This window comes from Cavia porcellus, unplaced genomic scaffold (assembly GCF_034190915.1).
Source record: "Cavia porcellus strain 051 isolate PalLab524CR breed Dunkin Hartley unplaced genomic scaffold, mCavPor4.1 scaffold_6, whole genome shotgun sequence".
Classification (NCBI taxonomy): domain Eukaryota; kingdom Metazoa; phylum Chordata; class Mammalia; order Rodentia; family Caviidae; genus Cavia; species Cavia porcellus.
The window spans coordinates 27,438,759-27,455,838 of NW_026947489.1; the positions used below are offsets into that span (position 1 = coordinate 27,438,759).

The 17,080-nt window shown below is 40.0% G+C and overlaps 2 protein-coding genes across 9 annotated transcripts in view; both read right to left on the minus strand.

Moving 5' to 3' along the window:
- Window positions 1-70: 70 nt before the first annotated feature.
- Ccndbp1 (cyclin D1 binding protein 1) lies at window positions 71-14,517 on the minus strand. Its single transcript, XM_003475720.5, has 11 exons — window positions 14,312-14,517; window positions 14,127-14,186; window positions 13,644-13,723; window positions 8,052-8,133; window positions 7,087-7,183; window positions 6,706-6,779; window positions 5,763-5,839; window positions 5,163-5,428; window positions 3,452-3,512; window positions 1,098-1,144; window positions 71-537 (listed from the first exon to the last, which is right to left on the minus strand). The coding sequence occupies exons 1-11, from the start codon at window positions 14,418-14,420 to the stop codon at window positions 423-425; spliced, it is 1,068 nt and encodes a 355-aa protein (XP_003475768.1). The 5' UTR covers window positions 14,421-14,517; the 3' UTR covers window positions 71-422.
- Window positions 14,518-14,627: 110 nt separating this feature from the next.
- The window catches only part of Tmem62 (transmembrane protein 62), a 34,480-nt gene continuing 32,027 nt past the window's right edge, over window positions 14,628-17,080 (minus strand). For 6 of the 8 annotated variants that reach the window (XM_003475717.5, XM_063249568.1, XM_063249566.1 and 3 more), the window contains one exon: window positions 14,628-15,451. In XM_003475717.5, the coding sequence (XP_003475765.2) occupies window positions 15,125-15,451 (327 nt within the window). In that variant the 3' untranslated portion in view covers window positions 14,628-15,124. Of the gene's footprint in view, window positions 15,452-16,672; window positions 16,752-17,080 lie in introns of all 8 variants that reach the window. The other 2 variants (XM_063249563.1, XM_063249564.1) reach the window with 2 other exon arrangements.

Sequence of the window (17,080 nt, forward strand, 5' to 3'; positions counted from 1 at the left end):
TTATTCTAAATACATATCTGATTATAACCAGATCTTAAAATCCACAAACCCAAATGAAAGCGGGTACTCATTTAATTGCTATCAGCTGGTTAGCATTTTATTAAAACCATCAACATTTTTAACTGAAACAACATATGAAATAGAATAAGAAATAGAGTAACTTCCTTAGGCTTCTGTAAAGCAATTCAGGAACACAAATTCATGCAATTATCTTTTATATCTAGCACAAACAAATATATCACATTCATATGGTTTATAAATAATTTCGAATCTGATCCAATCAACAGTCTCTGAAGTAGAATTTCTTGTTAAATGCAGACAGGAACTCCCTTTTCACTTGCTAGGTCCTTTTATTAAAAGCAGAATCAAAGCCCAGATGCAACAGTGACAGGGAAACAGGAGAATCTAAAGAAGCTGAAAACTCATAGTTCAATTTCACTCTGCGTGAGTTCCTTAATTTTGTTCATGCAATCATCAACAGCATTAATGAGTAAAGGGATCCAACTGTCTTCCGGCTGAGGGGTCACATGACTTGCTCTGCAAATGAAATGGAGGAAAAAATAAAAAGTCAGTTCGTGGCACATTCCTGTAATCCCAGTACTCTGAGAGGCGGAGGCAGAACAATCATAAATTTGAGCCCAGCTGGGCAATTTAGTGACTTAAACCCTGCCTCAAAATAAAAACAAAAGGGCTGGGGATTTAGCTCAGTGGCATAGGCGCCTGCCTTGCAAGTCGGCAGTCATGAGTTCGATCTCTGGTACCGATAAAAAGGAAAAAGACAAAAATAAATAAATAAATAAATAAAAACAAAAGTAAAAAATTTAAAAAAGGATGGGGTGTAGCTCAATACTCAGTGGCACAGATAGCAATGAAATAATAAAAAAGTTAAACTTAGTAAAGTGTCAAGGGAAAGCCTCCCCTCAGGAGGGTGCATAGGAAAAACTGCAGCAGAAAAACCATCTTCACAGAAATGGAAGCTGAAACAAAACCCAGACCCATTCTCTTCCTCTGCTTCAAACAGGGCTAAGAATTGAGCCAGCTAAGCAGACAGATGAGGTTATTCTTAACAAGCCCAGAGGAGAAGTCTTCATACTTACTTTGTAACCTCAAGTGCCTTCCTCAAGACAGATAGAAGTTTTGCAGACTAGAAAAGAAACAGAATAATTACTCACACTGAGCCCTGTCATAAAGGAAAGAGCTCAAATATTTTTTAAAGACCCAAATAATTTTTAAAACTTTTTAAAAAAAGAATCTTGAGTATACAAAAACAAAAATGTTGATTAAGTTATGGTATAAGATTATACTTTTCCTTTTTTAATTTTTGTTTGAGCCAAGAATTATGTAGCCCCTCTTACCCTATTGAAAGCTTTTGTACAGCAAGAGAAAAACCTCCCTCCAACAGAGTGAAGAGACAATCCACAATGTGGGAAAAAATGCCTGCCACCTCTTCCTCAGATAAAGGATTACTACTGAGAACATATGAAGAACTCAAAAAAAAATGAGACCTCTCAATTTTTTTTTCAGACCTCTCAATTTAAAGACCCAATCCAAAAACAGGCATCTACAATGAATATACATTTCTCAGATGAAGAAATTCAAATAGCAAATAAATATGCAAAACAATGTTCAACATCTCTGATCATTTGAAAGATGCAAATTAAACAACACTGAGATTTCACCTCATCCTGGAAAGAATGGCTATTATTAAGAAATCAAGCAATTAACAAATGCTGTGGAGAAAAAGGAACTCTCTCTCACTGTTAGTGGGAATGTAGACTGGTGCAACCACTGTGGAAATTCCTCAAAAACTAGGACTACATGTCCCATTCAAACCAGTTATTCTCCTGCTGGGCATCCTCCCAAAAGAATTAAAAACATCATTCCACAGAAATGTGCACTCATGTTTACAGCATCAGAATTGGTAACAGCTAAATCTTGTAAATAACCTAAATAACCCATCAACTGAGGAATGGATAAAAAAGATGTGGTATTTTTATACACTGGAGTATTACTCAGCCATAAAGGATAAACTGGAGACTTTTATACGTAAATGGATGCAAATTGAGACCATACTCATTAGTGAAATAAATAACACACCTATGTGTAAACAACATATTCTCATTAGTGTGACAAGGTGAAAGGAAAAACATGTATAAAGCCGGGAATTTAGCTCAGTGGCTCAAGCACTTGCCTGGTAAGCTGGAGGTCATGAGTTCGATCCCCAGTACCAAAAAGAACAAAACCCAAATATAACAAACAAAATATAAATATAAACAATATAAAAAACAAAACCCAAATATATGTATATATGTATAAAAAAATAGTTAAGATAGTTAGATTTCTCTGAGGTCACTGAAGAGATAGATTTGGGCCGATATTGTTTGAACAACTGAATGCAGATGTTTTGTGCTCTGGCTAGGTGATTTGGATATGACAATGTGTAATATATGTACCATTTTTGTCCCCTGATTGACACTTATTTCTCAAAATCAATTTTTAAAAAGTTAGGGCTGGGGATTTAGCTCAGTGGCTCAAGCACTTGCCTGGTAAGCATGAGGTCATGAATCCTATCCTCATATCAAAAAAAAAAGATTCAGATTCATCATGAAAAAATAATACATTACCACAATTTTAAAAAGGTTAACAAGGAAAAACAAATTAACACCCAAAAGGAATTCTATTCTACTTCAGAGTGTTTATACATCATGAATACATATTTGATGTATATTCCACAACTAATTTGTCAAATACCAGAACCAGCAAATCACATTGTAAAACATAAACCATTTAGCAATTTGACTTTTTCCAATAAGCATCAGAGGTAAGAAATGGAGTTTATAAAAATAAGAGGACTGACGTCTCTGTAGTATATGGCTCAGCACTTGAAAACCTGAAACAGAACTTGGTAAAGAGCTTGACTCTCCATGGCAGAGTGATACAGTGTGTTTGTATCACAACTCCAGAGCAGAGTAAATTCCTGGAACGTTTTCTGCCTATACTACAAATTATAAATTTGAGCCTTCAGGCTCAGAGATTCCTAAAGCACTGTATAATTACGATTTGCTTTCCAAAGCATGATTTCCTAAGAATGTTGGACTTTTCTAAATGTTCACTCAAGTCATTATGGAAGAGAGAACTATCAAAGTTGAAGGCTATCTTAATTTGACTTCAGTAAATGTTTACCATGCACAAATACAAGCAAGAACTGTGACATTGCTGGGGATTTAGCTCAGTGGCTTAAGTGCCTGCTTGGCAAGTGCAAGGTCATGAGTTTAATCCCCAGTACCAAAAAAAAAAAAAAAAAAAAGATCTAAGAACTGTGAAATTACTATTGTGCCTGCATCTAAGTATTACAAATAAATATGTTCCCCCACAGATTATAGGAAATGTTAATGATCAGTGAAATTCTACCAGCAGGGTCTGTAACTATTGCCTCAGAGTTGGTACTTACATTCATTCGCACAGTCAGGTGGCACATGGGTGGATATATGCTTAGAGCCAAATCATCCACACTGAGAGTAAAAAGCAAAAATAATCATTAACAGGAATGAAGTTCAACTACATGTTTCCAGTACTATGAATAAAAGGAGAATCTGTCCCAGAGACGCATATTAATTCCATAAACTAAGTATGTAGGCAACCAATGCAGAATCAATTCACCCAGTGTTTACTGTTTAAGTATTTCACTAGGAAAGCAGCAGAGGGATGTGCTTGGTTCACTGGGTGGAGATGACCAGTTCAGTCAAAACTGTGAGGATCTATGCTGGAAGTGGTGGCGCACACCTGCAATCCCAGCACGCAAGATACTGAGACAGAAGGCTGAGGCCGGCCTGGGCTACATAATGAGTTTAAGGCCAGCCTGAATTACAGAGCAAGACCTATCTCAAAAACAAAACAAAACAATGAGGATCTAAGCTCCTGGATATAGTAGTATATGCCTATAATTCTAGAATTCTGGGAGGCTGAGACAGGAAGATCACAAGTTTAAGTGCAGCCAAGGTAGTTTAGCAAGACCCTGCCTCAAGATAGATAGACAGGGGCTGGAGATTTAGCTCAGTGGCGTAAGCGCCTGCCTTGCAAGCAGGTAGTCGTGAGTTCGATCCCTGGTACTGAAAAAAAGGAAAAAGACAAAAAAAAAAAAAAAAAGATAGACAGACAGGCCAGGTACATAGGTCACTATAAAGGCCCTAGATTCAGCCCCCAGTAACACACACACACACACACACACAAATTAATCTAAAACCATCAATTTAGTAACTGACCTAGGTTGAGTTCATCAGGAAGCTAAAATTGTTGGGCACAAGGTATCCTTACAGTGGAGGGTGCAACTTTAATCAGATGATCAAATTTACTACCACCAGTAATGTGACCAACTAACGCAATTTACCCCTCAGTATGATAAAAGAAGCACAAAATACTCCACTATTTGATATTGTCAAAAAATGTTTACCCTGACTATAATCATAAGAATATATTGCTTGAATCCAAATTGTTAGTCTACATGAAAATATCGTGTTTTCTTTTTAAACTTCAATGTCAAAAAAGATGATACAGACTGTTCTAGATTGTAAGAGACTAAAGAATATTTGGAGATGACAACCACAAGTAATGTGAAATCTTTATGGAACCTTAGCTTTACATAAGACATTTGAGACAGAGAAATTTAAGTATTAGGTATTACAGTCAGTGTTAAATTTTTTGTGACAGTAAGAATGTTTTTGTTAAGCCAGGAGTAGTGGCACACGCCTGTAATCCTAGCACTTGGGAGGCTGAGGCAGGAGGATCTTTGGAAGTTCAAGACCACCCTGGGATACAAAGTGAGCTCAAAGCCAGCCTGAACCATACTGGAAGACACTGTCTTAAAAAGAATGTTTTTGTTGTTAAGAGATAAATGCTGAAGTATTTAGGGGTGAAATGCCATTGTTGTCCACAATTAATTCTCTAACGGTTTAGGAAAAAAAATACATCTATTTTTTGATACCAGTACAAGAAAACCTTGTGAACAATAGGTGAATCCAAATGGAAAAACATAGAGGTATTCTCTGAAGTATTTTTGAAACTTTCTGAATTTTCAAAATACAAAAAAACGAGGGAAAACCTTGAGGTGCTAGCATAAGCTGAGATGAGAATGCTCCTCTATTCCGAACAAGGATCACGCTTACCTGGGGCTGATCTCCTCAGAAATGTCCACAATGTCATCTAGTTGAGCCACCTGATCCTTCTTGCCATTCTCTGCCACTAGGATCCGGATTTTCTTCAGGCAGGCTTTAGACGCTCTCACTAGTGCGAGGCACGGGACTATGAGCTCCTGATCTTCCTCAGACCAATATACATCCCGATTGCTCGGAAACCCCAACACTTCCTCCTCAGCACTGCCTTCCTCAGAATCATTCAAGAGTCCAGAATAAGGGTCGCATTCTTCCACAGCCTGAGACACACATCATGACCCATGGTAAACACATACACAAAAGCTTTTATACTTTTAGCACCATAACTAAGTTTTCCAAAAACCTCAGCCAGCTACCTCACAAATGACTACAAGCTGAGTCATTTCATGAACTGTTTTCACTGTCCTTGTTCAATAACAGGACAAAGGAGTGGTACTAAACTGCACACTAGCAGGGAGTAGACATAGAAGATACATGACAGGAGTGACAATAGGATCTATTCAGTCAGCACTCAGACAATCTCCTTTTTTTATAAGCGAGTCTCCTGGTCATGGAGGGACCCCCCCAATGACAAGTATAGAAAGAGTCTCTCACCTGCTCCATTTCTTCATGTGCATCTTTCACAAAATCCACACTCTTTGTTAGCACTGAAAGAGCTGCAGCTTTGTTATCTATGAGTAAAAAATCAGAATTAGGCCCAGGGATGTAGCTCAGCGGCACAGCATCTGTCTGCCAAGCACAAAGTCATGAGTTCAATCCTCGGTATCAAAAAAAATCAGAATTAGAGGAGAAACCCAATGACTCTTTTAAGACTGCAAAGGACAATCTAAACTTTCTTTTGAAGATAACATTAAGGTCAACAAGAGAGGTGGTTTAAACTAAAACTCTTCTGACCCAGGCAGAGGACTAAAAAGTTTTTTGTTTACCACAAAAAGGAATAATTTAGGGAATGAGAGGAAAGAACAGAATCCTGGACTTCAAATTATATTACAAAGCTATAGTGATAGCTGAGTGTGGTCATGCATGGCTATAATCCTTGCACTTGGGAGGCTGAAGCAGGAAGATTGTACAAATTTGAGGCCAACAGGAGTACACAGTGAGTTGAAGGCCAGCCTGAATTACAGCAACCCTGTCTCAAACAAAACAGAACAGAACACCAAAAAACACAAAGATTCCATCTTACTCCAGAAAGAACGGTCATCATCAAGGATGGTGAGGCTAGCCAGGTGTGATAGTGTGCACCTGTAATCTCAGCAATTAGGAGGCTGAGGCAAGAGGATTTGAGATCAGCCTTAGCAAGTGAGTAGTGAATTCAAGATCAATCTGGACGGCAAAAAAAAGCAAAGCTATGGGGAAAAAGGAACCCTTGTACACTACTGATGTACAACCACTATGGAATTCTGTGTGGAGATTGTTCAAAACTAAACTAAACTTTCTATAGAATTTAAAATACATACATGCTACCAAGCTGGAAGCTAGACAGAAATCTGCCTGCTTTGGTCAATAGGCAACAGCCCACTTCCCCACTGTTACTCACCTTTTGGCATCTGAGGAACTTGCTGGCACATAACCCAGACACTGTTGTAGGAAATAAGGGTACTGTTCTCAGGGCTGAGGAAAGGAATCAAAAAGGATAGATCAATAACCTAGCTTCTTATGAATAAACTCCTACTAGTCCTTATTCTTGGCTATTAGTAACTGCTGACAGACAAGCTTTTCCTCCAGAATCAAAGAAGTCCATTAATTACCACCCCACAAGTCAGGTGTAATGGCACATGCCTGTAATCCCAGCACTCAGGAGGCTGAGGCTGAGGATCACCATGAGGTCAAAGCCAGTCAGCCAGCCTGGAATGCAGAGTGAGATCCTGCCTCAAAAAATAATAATAAAAAAAGTCACCCCACATAGTAGCCTCACTACCTCTGAGTTGGAGTGATGAGAAGTCCTTCCACGAGCTGAGCCATGCCATCCACAATGTCCAGAGTGGTGCCCCGAACCAGCTTTCTCAGGGTGATCCCTGTGGCCAACCCCAAATGGTAGGCAGTCTGAATTTCTTTTCATTAGTCACCAGCTGCTTTCTTGAGTCTAAGCACTACAGAACTATGAGGTAACGGACATCTCCATGCTTTAGATGAAGTCCCAACACAATAATCACTTCTTTTTTTATATCCCCAGGTAATTGCTGTGCTCTTTTCCTCCTCCCCACTAGTCCTTAAAACTTCTTCTTCTTCTTTTTTTTTTTTTTCGTACCAGAGATTAAATTCACAACCTTGCACTTGCCACACAGGCACTGGTGGTGCTGCGCTAAATCCCTGGCCCTTAGAGCCACTGTCCAAGAGAAAAGAAACAAGTTTTCCACAATAGCATGTATTCACCCATTAAGGACAGGTATCCCTTGAAACTGTGGATAAAACACTTGAGGTTTAAATCATTTGTAAACAACCCTGAACATCTATGACATGTATTCGTTTATCATTTTAGCATGATTATAATAAAGGCATAAAACTACGGGCAGTCCACTCTACTTATGAAGGAGTTCGAAAATAGGGTGTGATATGGGTGAAGGAAGAACAGGGACAGCCTGACTTGTTTATGAAGCTGAGCTTCAGCCGGCTACTGCAGCAGTTACAAAGTACTGAAGAGGGAAGAGCCAGTGAGAATTAGAAGCCTTAAGAGTCAGGCAAGACAGGAGAGATGTGAAGTCACAGGTGCACAGCATCTGCACCACAGCACGCTGCAATGATTACAGGAGATTACTATAAAATTGTCTGCGATGGGATTTTATGGGAGAAGCTGCATGCTCAACTTGGGCAAAGGTAAAAAGTCTCACAACATGATGCATACATCCTGTTACTGAAGATCTGGCCACAAATGTAGCAGCTTACCCTGGTCCTTGGGAAGTGAATAGTATGCTGCAGTAAGTGCCTTGATGGCAGCATGGACTTGCTCACAGATCCTCTGGGTTTCCTACGAGGGGATGAACCAATTTCAGGGTTAAAAACAGGAGAATGGATTAGATCAATTTGGTTAACTCATCTACTGTGGTATGTACAGCACCATCAAATATCTTCTCAAATACTACTATGAAGCAGCCTTGTGCTAAATTCATCCCATACTAAAGAAAAGTTAGCTGGAAGCCAGAAATTGGCTAATAAGAAAGAACTAAGAAACAGTAGGAAAGACTTTTTTTTCTTTTGAAAGACTTATTCTTTTTTTTTTTTTTTAAATCGGTACCAGAGATCGAACTTATGACCATGCGTTTGCAAGGCAGGCGCTTATGCCGCTGAGCTAAATCCCCAGCCCCAAAAGACTTATTTATAGTACATATCTCAAGAGAATCATGATATGCTATGTGGTATTTACACGTCTGACCAGGAGCATAGCCTATCAAATCAGGCCCACTATCAGCTTTTGTAAATAAAGTGTTACCATGACACAGCATGCTCACTGGCTTACGTAGTTATAACCCATGAGCAAAGTGAAGAAGCTGGTCTGCAAAGCCTAAAATATTTACTACCCAGACTTTTATAGGAAAAGTGTGCTAACCGCAGTGTTGAATCATGAACCAGGTCTGTGTGTTTGTGTCTCTCAATAGACTGAAGGTAACTAACACAGATACTGCTCCGTATTGTCTATTCTCCTTCTGTGCAGGCACTGGCTTTCTTATCTTTCAACTTCTATTCTCTGCTGAATACTAAACCAGTGCTGTGTAAAACCGGCCCCAATTGGTAGCACTCTACAAATTGCTACCAATTTGTACAATGAAATAAGTAGCGTGACTGAGAGCAAGCATTATGAAACTTTTAAGTCAACTTATTGTTTCAACATTCAAACATGTAATTCTATAATAATATCAGTCTACAAGAATTAGAACTTTAAGAACAAAACACACATTCTTCAGTAGGAAGAAAGTGCTGAGATCCTAAGAAAGCAATTGTGACTCTTACTTGAATATATAATTAACATATATTTTCAATAAAACCAAATTCAAATTTTGACCTATGAGTAGAACTACTGTCCTAAGCATATATAGAAAAACAGTTGTATGCTTTCCTTGTGGGCTCTTACTCACTGAATTTCAGCAAAAAGTTGTAAATATATTTGAATGAAAGGAGGCAGCAGATTTTTATCAAAGAATACGATTTTCTACTTGAAACAAACCTTTTTTTATGAATTTTTAAATGCTCTTATACAGTTTATTCCATTTACTCATCATAGATCTCTTAACATATGCAGGAAGTTTTTTTTTTCATTTTATTTAAGGAGAAAAGAAAAAAAAAGCAGAGAAAGGGTACAAGTTATACAGATTTACAGAAAAAAAATGAACAGTAGGAAATTACTAGTTAATGGATTACATATTGTCATCTTAGAAATAATTGTTCAAGTCACAAAATTAAAGCTTGTAAAGTGGACATTCCAACAATGATACTGCAAACAGTTCTGTTCAATGATCCAATAAAACTCTGTGATATCATTTTCTATCTTATACACTTAAATATACATGCAGTTATATAGTTTAGAGCACTTTCTTTTCCTCTCTTTTGTACAATGACTATTACACATTATGGGTTTCATTGCTCCCATGGTTCTTATTACTTTTTTGGAAGAGAGTAAAACCAAATGTGACATAACAGAACAGAATCGGTCAAGTCAAAAGGGTGGACATAATAGATAATGTAAAAACATAATACAAGGTGATCAACAATGGTTACCATAATGCCTCCCGCTATCTCTAATAGAACTGCCTATATCATTAGTTATAATACAATTGAACAAAACAGTAAAGAATAAAACCGACAAAACCAAAACATCGGAGACATTTTAGGTCTTCAAAAGTAGATAAAAGTCAACGAGAATGGGCGTTATAATGAATCTCATTATCTTCACAGCAGATGCCTAAACTTTTGAACCTGATACTATCCAGCAAAACAGAATAGGGGAACATCAGTTAAAAGCCAGATGGTGAGAGTAATACAGGGCTTTAAATCGAGATAATGTAAAGTCAAAGTGGGTTACTATAATATATTCTGCTATTTTTTTCCTTTAATTAAAAGGATAAAAATAAAAAAGTAAATAATGGAGTGGAGATTGAGATAAAAGAGGGCATAACAGCGAAACAGCACAGATCAAAACATAACCATTTAAGCAGAATAGTGTTTCACCACCAGATAATCCTGACCTAAAAGTAGTTACCATATTGTCTCTTTCCTTGAAATCCTTGAGTACAACTTCGTATACTGTAGCATTAAGTATATCAAAACAATGTAAAACCATTTAAGAGAATGACAGCATTACAGAGTATTTAGAATCGACTAACAGAAAATGAACAATGGTTTCTGTATAATCTCCTTGTCTTTAAAAGGTTTTTGCTTATACTATCGTACATAATAAAATCCAATAAGATACAACCTGTTTAGACCATTGGAGACAGAAGAACAAAAGCTAGATGAGACTTCAAAACAAGATGATACTAAATCAGTATTACCTATTAAGATGTCATTTTCTCCAAAATAGCTGTTCCTATCATCCAATCTTCTCTGCCTCATTTCTGTTGAGTTCTTTTTCTGTCAGTAGCTGTCAGTTTGTCTTCTTCATTTTGTTCTCTGCTCCATTCGTTGTGGCCTCCCCGCCACTATTTCTGGATTCTCTGTATTTTTCTTTTTTTAGAATATCCTGCAATACTCTCTGTAGAGTTGAATTGGTGGTTGCAAATTCCCCCAGTTCCTCTTTATCCTGGAAGCACCTTGTTTTTCCATCAATTTCCAGGGACAGTTGTGCAGGATATCTCAATCTTGGCTAGAGATTATTATCTTTCAAAGCTTGAATTATTTCCCCCCACGCTCTTCGTGATTTGATGGTTTGTGCAGAGAAATCTGCTGTAATTCTGATGGGTGTTCCCTTGTAAGTGGTCTGTTTCTTGTCTCTTACAGCTTTTAATATTCTGTTCTTGTATTGAATTTCTGGAATTTTTATTATATGCCTGGGTGTTGCTCTGTTTGGGTTGTAGGTAGCTGGGGTCCTGTATGCCTCATACATCTGAGTATCTTTACCTTTTGCTAAATTAGGAAAATTCTCCTGGATTATTTCTGTGAGTAGCTTTTGTAGTTCACTTGTTTGTGTCCCTACTTCTTCTTTTATGTTCTTAATCCTTAAGTTATGGATCCTCTTATCATCTTCTTGTCTTTGTATTATTGCTGTTTGTTTCTGTGTTATTTTTAAGAAGTTTTTCATTTCATTCTCCCATATTACAAGTCTGCCCTCCAGTTCAGATAGTCTGTCCTTAGTTTCTTTCAAGCTGTTATGCCAGTCTTCGATAGACTTCTTAGTTTCTTGGTAGTCCCTTTGAATCTGCTTCTCGTATTCTATGCTTTCTCTGTTTTCTCCATCAAACAATTCTCCCCTCTTTTTCTGTTCTTCCATTCCACCATCTGTTTTTTCTTGGGTGGTGCTTAGCATTTCTCTAACTATTCTGCATACTTCTAGCTTCAGGTCGTTGATAACTTCATTCCTGAATTGGTCTATGAGGCTCTCTATATAGCGCTTTATGTGTATTGGTGTGGTGTCCGCTATTGCCTGTTTCTCAGAATTGGGGGCCGAGGAGCCTTTCTTGTTGCTGCCTCTTCCCATATTCTCTGTTCCTTATATATGCAAGCTTATATAGGAGACCCAGCTTCTCTCCCTGTCAGCCACAGCCTGATCGAATTGCGCTGATTAGGTGTTCCCACCCACCGCAGCACACCAGGAAGTTCCAGACCAGGCAGCCTACGTGGGGGTCGCCCCTCCCGGCCACCATCAGGCTCTGGGATCTGGGTTGGGCCAGCCTACCGGGTCCGCCAGCAGCATCAAGCAGGCCAGGCACTTTTCACCAATCCCGCCCGAGAGGGGGATGTGTGGCTGGAGTCGCCACCGTGCCCTGCTCCTGCAGGACTGCCGGGCCCAGACAGTCCTCCGCTGGAGTCAAACTGTGGTAGAGTGTCAGTTTCTCTCACTCACCTCACCAAAAGTCAGTGCACGCCTCCCTGCCGGTCCTGTTTTTGACTCCGTTTGCAGATTGCTGTTCTCAGAGCTTCTGCGCGTCTCTCTCCTTGCCGAGCCGCTGTAGAGGCAGCCAGCCGCCGCGCGGCGGGAAACCTGAATCGCGGCTTCCAATGGCGCGGGGTCCAGCCTCCACACCGAGGCTTTTCTGTTCCTGTTTTAGCGCCAGGACTGCATTCCAAGTTGGTTTCTCTCAGCCCAGATCGTTCCTGAGTCAACAGAGCATATCTCCACCTGCTTATGTCTCCTTAGTCCGCACCATTCCTGGCTTCTGAGCTGAGTCTTTCAGAGAGCCTCTGGTAGTTGCTGTTATCTGTCCGCCATGTTTTCCCGGAAGTCCAGGAAGTTTTTTTTTTAAATCATTGTACATACAAAATTTCAAAACATCTGAATAGAGCCTGAGGCTACTGACTAAAAATCAAGATAATGAATGCTCAATTTTTTAATAACCTCAATTCTTAAACATATGTTACTCTAGAAAAAGTGAGTATAAGGCATGTCTAGTCACAACCAATATCTTTCAGTTTTATAATAAATGGTTGTTAAAATTTATAAATTCCTCTGTTCCGTCAATTTCATCTCTGGGAATTTTTCTACAATATACATTTCTACACAAAGACTGTATTTAGTAATTCTCAGTACCTGCTTTGACAGTTACAAGTCAGCAACAATTTCAATGTCCACATAAATTTCTGTTTAAACTAAAGGTACAGTCATTATTGAATATTAAGCAACCATTACAAATAACTGACTTTTTACATGCAGTTAAAAATCAACTTCCAAAAAAAATAAATAAAAATCAACTTCCAAGCAGTACTGCTATTTTTTAAATGGCCAGAATAGTATTTATAGTATTTGATTATATGTGTAGAAAGCAGACATACATATGTAAACATACAGAAATGTGTAAATCCACAAAATATACTGTATATTAAGAACATAAATGGCAAGAGGGAGAGAGACAAAAAATGAACTGGAATAGCAAAACAAATTTTTTAGCACACTTAATTTTGATGTCCTTTGATTTTTACACTATATCCACATTACTGGTTAAATTAAAAATTTCAAAGCAAAGAGAATTACATAGAATACAATATCAGATCTTGTTTAAATTTAACCTCCTCTGATTATTAATCTTAACCCGAACCTGTGGGTGCAGTTGCATATTTGTCAAATGGGGATAATGTATTGTATATGAAAACACCTACAAACAGATCTTTAAAAAGTCACCAGAAAGTCGATGAGGCTGAACTTCAGCTTGATTTGAGATGAAAAGCCTATTTTTGTGACAGGCACTGTCGGTTTGCTTTCACAACAATCCTGGGCGGTAAGAACTATAATCTCAAGAAAGTAATCTCTTGGCTTGAGTGCAAAGATGGAAAGAAAAGGAAGAGATTCCTAATGAAGGAGCAGCACAAGGACTGCAGTGAAATGAAGCTCACCTGTGAAGAAGGTAGCGGTGGTCGACAGAAGACTGTGGTCAGAGTCGTGGCTTCCCCTGCCACTGTCACTGCTGCCTCGTCTGGGGAAGGCAGGGGAGGAGGCAAGTGTCCAAGTCAGTGCTGAAGCCTAAATAAAGCCGCCGCAGACTCTGAAGGTCACGCGTCCCTTCTCCACACTTATCAGTCTAGATATCTCAAAAAATACCTCTAAAAACCAACATTCCGGCACTGGGGATTTAGCTCAGCGGCATAAATGCCTGCCTTGCAAGCCCGCAGTCGTGAGTTCCATCCCCGGTACCGATACAAAAGAAAAAGACAAAAACAAAAACAAAACAAAACAAAACAAAAAAAACCAACATTCCCGCCCCATCCAATGCAGAGGAGGGGTAGCGAGAAGTTTCACCACCGCAGGGATGTGGCAGGGAGAGGGGCAGGGAGAAGGGTGGGGTGAACGAAGGGGCCCCAGACGGGTGCAGCACTCACTGAGTCTTCTCCAAAACCTCTCCCGATCGAACTTCTCGGGGGTTTCCCGGGCTTCGCCGACTGTAGGGTGTAGGGTGGGAGCCCACGGTGGCGAGAGGACAAGTGGTGAGCCGCGCCGACCCTGCCCGTCGCTCCCTCCCCATCCCCAGCCGCCCGGTCGTAGCCTCTCCAGAGGACGCACTCACCCCGCACCTGGGCCGCCAGCAGCCGCAGCTCCGCCGCCAAGCGCCGAAGCTGCTCCAAGGACAGGGCATGGGCGGGCGCTGAGGTAGCGGGTGCAGCCGTGCTAGCCATTTCAGCGCTACACTCAGAGGACCACCGAAAATCTGCACAAGCAGCACCGCAGCTGCCGCCGCACTTCCGGTACCACAGCTGCCCGCTCGCTTCCGGCAACAGCCCACCTAGCCCCGCCTACAGACACGCCCCCTTCCTCCGACCGGCCACGCCCCAACCCCACCTTCTGGCCTCCAGAGGCCTGGCCACAGCACAAGTAGGTGTTGCTTTGTCTGTAATTAGTCATTCGTCATTTATTTGATTAGTTGAAAACACCCCCGACCAAGGAAGCAGAAAACTCATAACCCTGTGGGAAAACAGGGTTGGGAATTAACATCTCAAGTGTAGTCAGGTTCTCCCACTGGTCCACACAAGGGCGCTGTTGTCCTTGACAGCGCAGAAGTCCAGGCACAGTTTTAGATGCTTTCCAAGGGATAACCTTAAAAAACACACTGGGCCTGAGATACTGCCATGCACGCATCCAGTCCCTATGCTGTGGCGCTCCTTGATTAGGGCTTTTTGTCTCCTTAGGGAAAGCCAGAATCATTATTTATACTTTCTGCAGTCTACTTCGCAGAAATCAGTAGTGAATAATCCCTCCAACATCCAGGTGTTCAGGGAGCAGCAGCCCCTTGAAGTTAACACACAGAGCGGGGGGGCAGGGACCTGGATTACAGATGCAAAGGAAGGACTTCTGCTCAGCTGCCAGTGGTCAGAAACCGCCTTCAGGAGCTCAGATGGCTTTTTAACTGCACCATGAAGGTTCCAAACTCCGTGGAGTTCAGTGTCCACACACAGCGAATGAGTACAGGTGTCAGCAGTGTCAACCAGGTCCGCAAAGGGGAAATTAAAAGAGCTAGAGTGCCAAATGTTACATGAAGAAAGTAGCAGGAATAAACTTGCCAGATGTATAGCAGGAGCATAAATAGGTGAACAGGTATAATTTTCAAGTATTTTCCTTGATGGAAATGTGACCTGAAGCTCTGACCAAAGCATCGCTGTAGCAAACTCCAACACAGGTAAGCCATCAAGGGGATGTTAAAAAATGCCAGCTGGAAAAAGCAATAGAACAGAACCATTAGCTCAATGCCAAGCCCTGAGAAGGGTGAGTTTGGATATTATAGGTGGCTCCTAAGGATGTGCAATCTGAGAAAGTCTGATCTTTAATGACTCAGTTATATTTACCTAAAACACAAGTTACAGCTGATCTACAGTTCACTATGTACATGTCTGTGACTTTTTGTTCTTAAAGGTAGCTACTCATGCTGAGGCCCCACTTGCAGTATCATATGCACAGTAGACACCAGTGTTTAAGTTGAAGTGAACTGAGCATGCACACAAACAGACAGTATATATTTTTGGTGATGCAGGAAAGAAGGGACTTGGGTATCAGGTTTTCTTTCTTTCTTTCTTTGAGGGAGTATTATAAGTACTGAAATACAGGTTAGAAGATATAAGTTATAATTCAATTTAGATGCTATGTGATTCATTCATTCATTCAACAAATATTTACGAAGCACTCTCCATGTAGCAGGCACTTTGCTAGACTCTAGGCTGGAGACACTGGTAAACAAGTAAAAAAAGATCCACCATCAACCTACAATTTAACAGAACAAATGCACAAAATTTTGAAAAGATAACTGTATCTTGTGATAGCCTCAAGGACAGGGGCCCGTTGAAAGAAGTGTGGGAAATGTTTCGATGTCTTTAGGGCAACACTTGCTGAGCATAATGGACCACATGGAAAATGGGGGTAGAGCCAGGCCCGGTGGTACAAACCTGTAATCCCAGCACTCAGAGGCTGAGGCAGGAGGATACACAGTGAAACCTTGTCTCAGAAAGACAAAAATTTTTAAAAAAGAGAATGTGGGTAGAACCACTAATTTAGCCGCAAACAAAAGTCTCTGTAAGAGACAGAGTATTAAGTATAGGTGCCTATTAGCAATCTAAGAGAATATATAAAGTGGCGATTGGATACACAGACTTGAAGTACAGTGAAAAGGTCTAGGTCAGAGACATAAATATGGGAATCATGACCTAGATAATACATTAAATCCATTACCAACATATCATTGACTAAAATATGAACATAAACATAAAGAAAATAATATTTGTGCCCACCCAGGGATGCCACTTGCTACTAGCTTAGCAGCAAATGCAAGGTCATGAGTTTAATTCCCAATACTACAAAAAAACAAAACAAAACAAAACCTTGTCTTTTGGTAAGTTAGGTTTCACTTGACATAAGAATGTGGTAAACAGCCTCTACTTACATATTAGAAAAGAATTAAGGGCAAGGGATACAGCAGCACAGCAGCACAGCAGCACAGCACCTGCTGGCAAGCCCAAGTCCTGAGTTTGATTCACAGTACAAACAAACAAATAAACAAACAAAAAAGAATAAAATGTAAACTTTATATGTCACAATCTCCCAAATGAGAATCCTGCTAAAATGTCTTTGGAAAGCCATGGTCTGATTTTTTTCCAGTGAAGTTTCCAATTGAATAACTAACAAATTTTTCTTGTTCAAATAAGATTATTTTGTTTGTGTGTGTTTTCTTTTTGTACTGGGAATTAAACTCAGGACCTTGTGCTTGCCAGGCAGGTGCTGTGCCACTGAGCTATGTCACTGGCCTACACTTTTCTTGTGTGTCTATTTTTTCCCATTTTCCTTCTTTTTT

Bases quoted from the DNA above. Each gene is read 5' to 3' on its own strand.
- Ccndbp1 (XM_003475720.5), bottom strand. From the start codon at position 14,420: ATGGCTAGCACGGCTGCACCCGCTACCTCAGCGCCCGCCCATGCCCTG. The intron at 7,184-8,051 runs GTAAGCTGCTAC...GGTTGGCCACAG, and splicing joins TTCACTTCCCAAGGACCAGG to GGATCACCCTGAGAAAGCTG. The intron at 5,840-6,705 runs GTGAGTAACAGT...TTTTACTCATAG, and splicing joins AGTTCCTCAGATGCCAAAAG to ATAACAAAGCTGCAGCTCTT.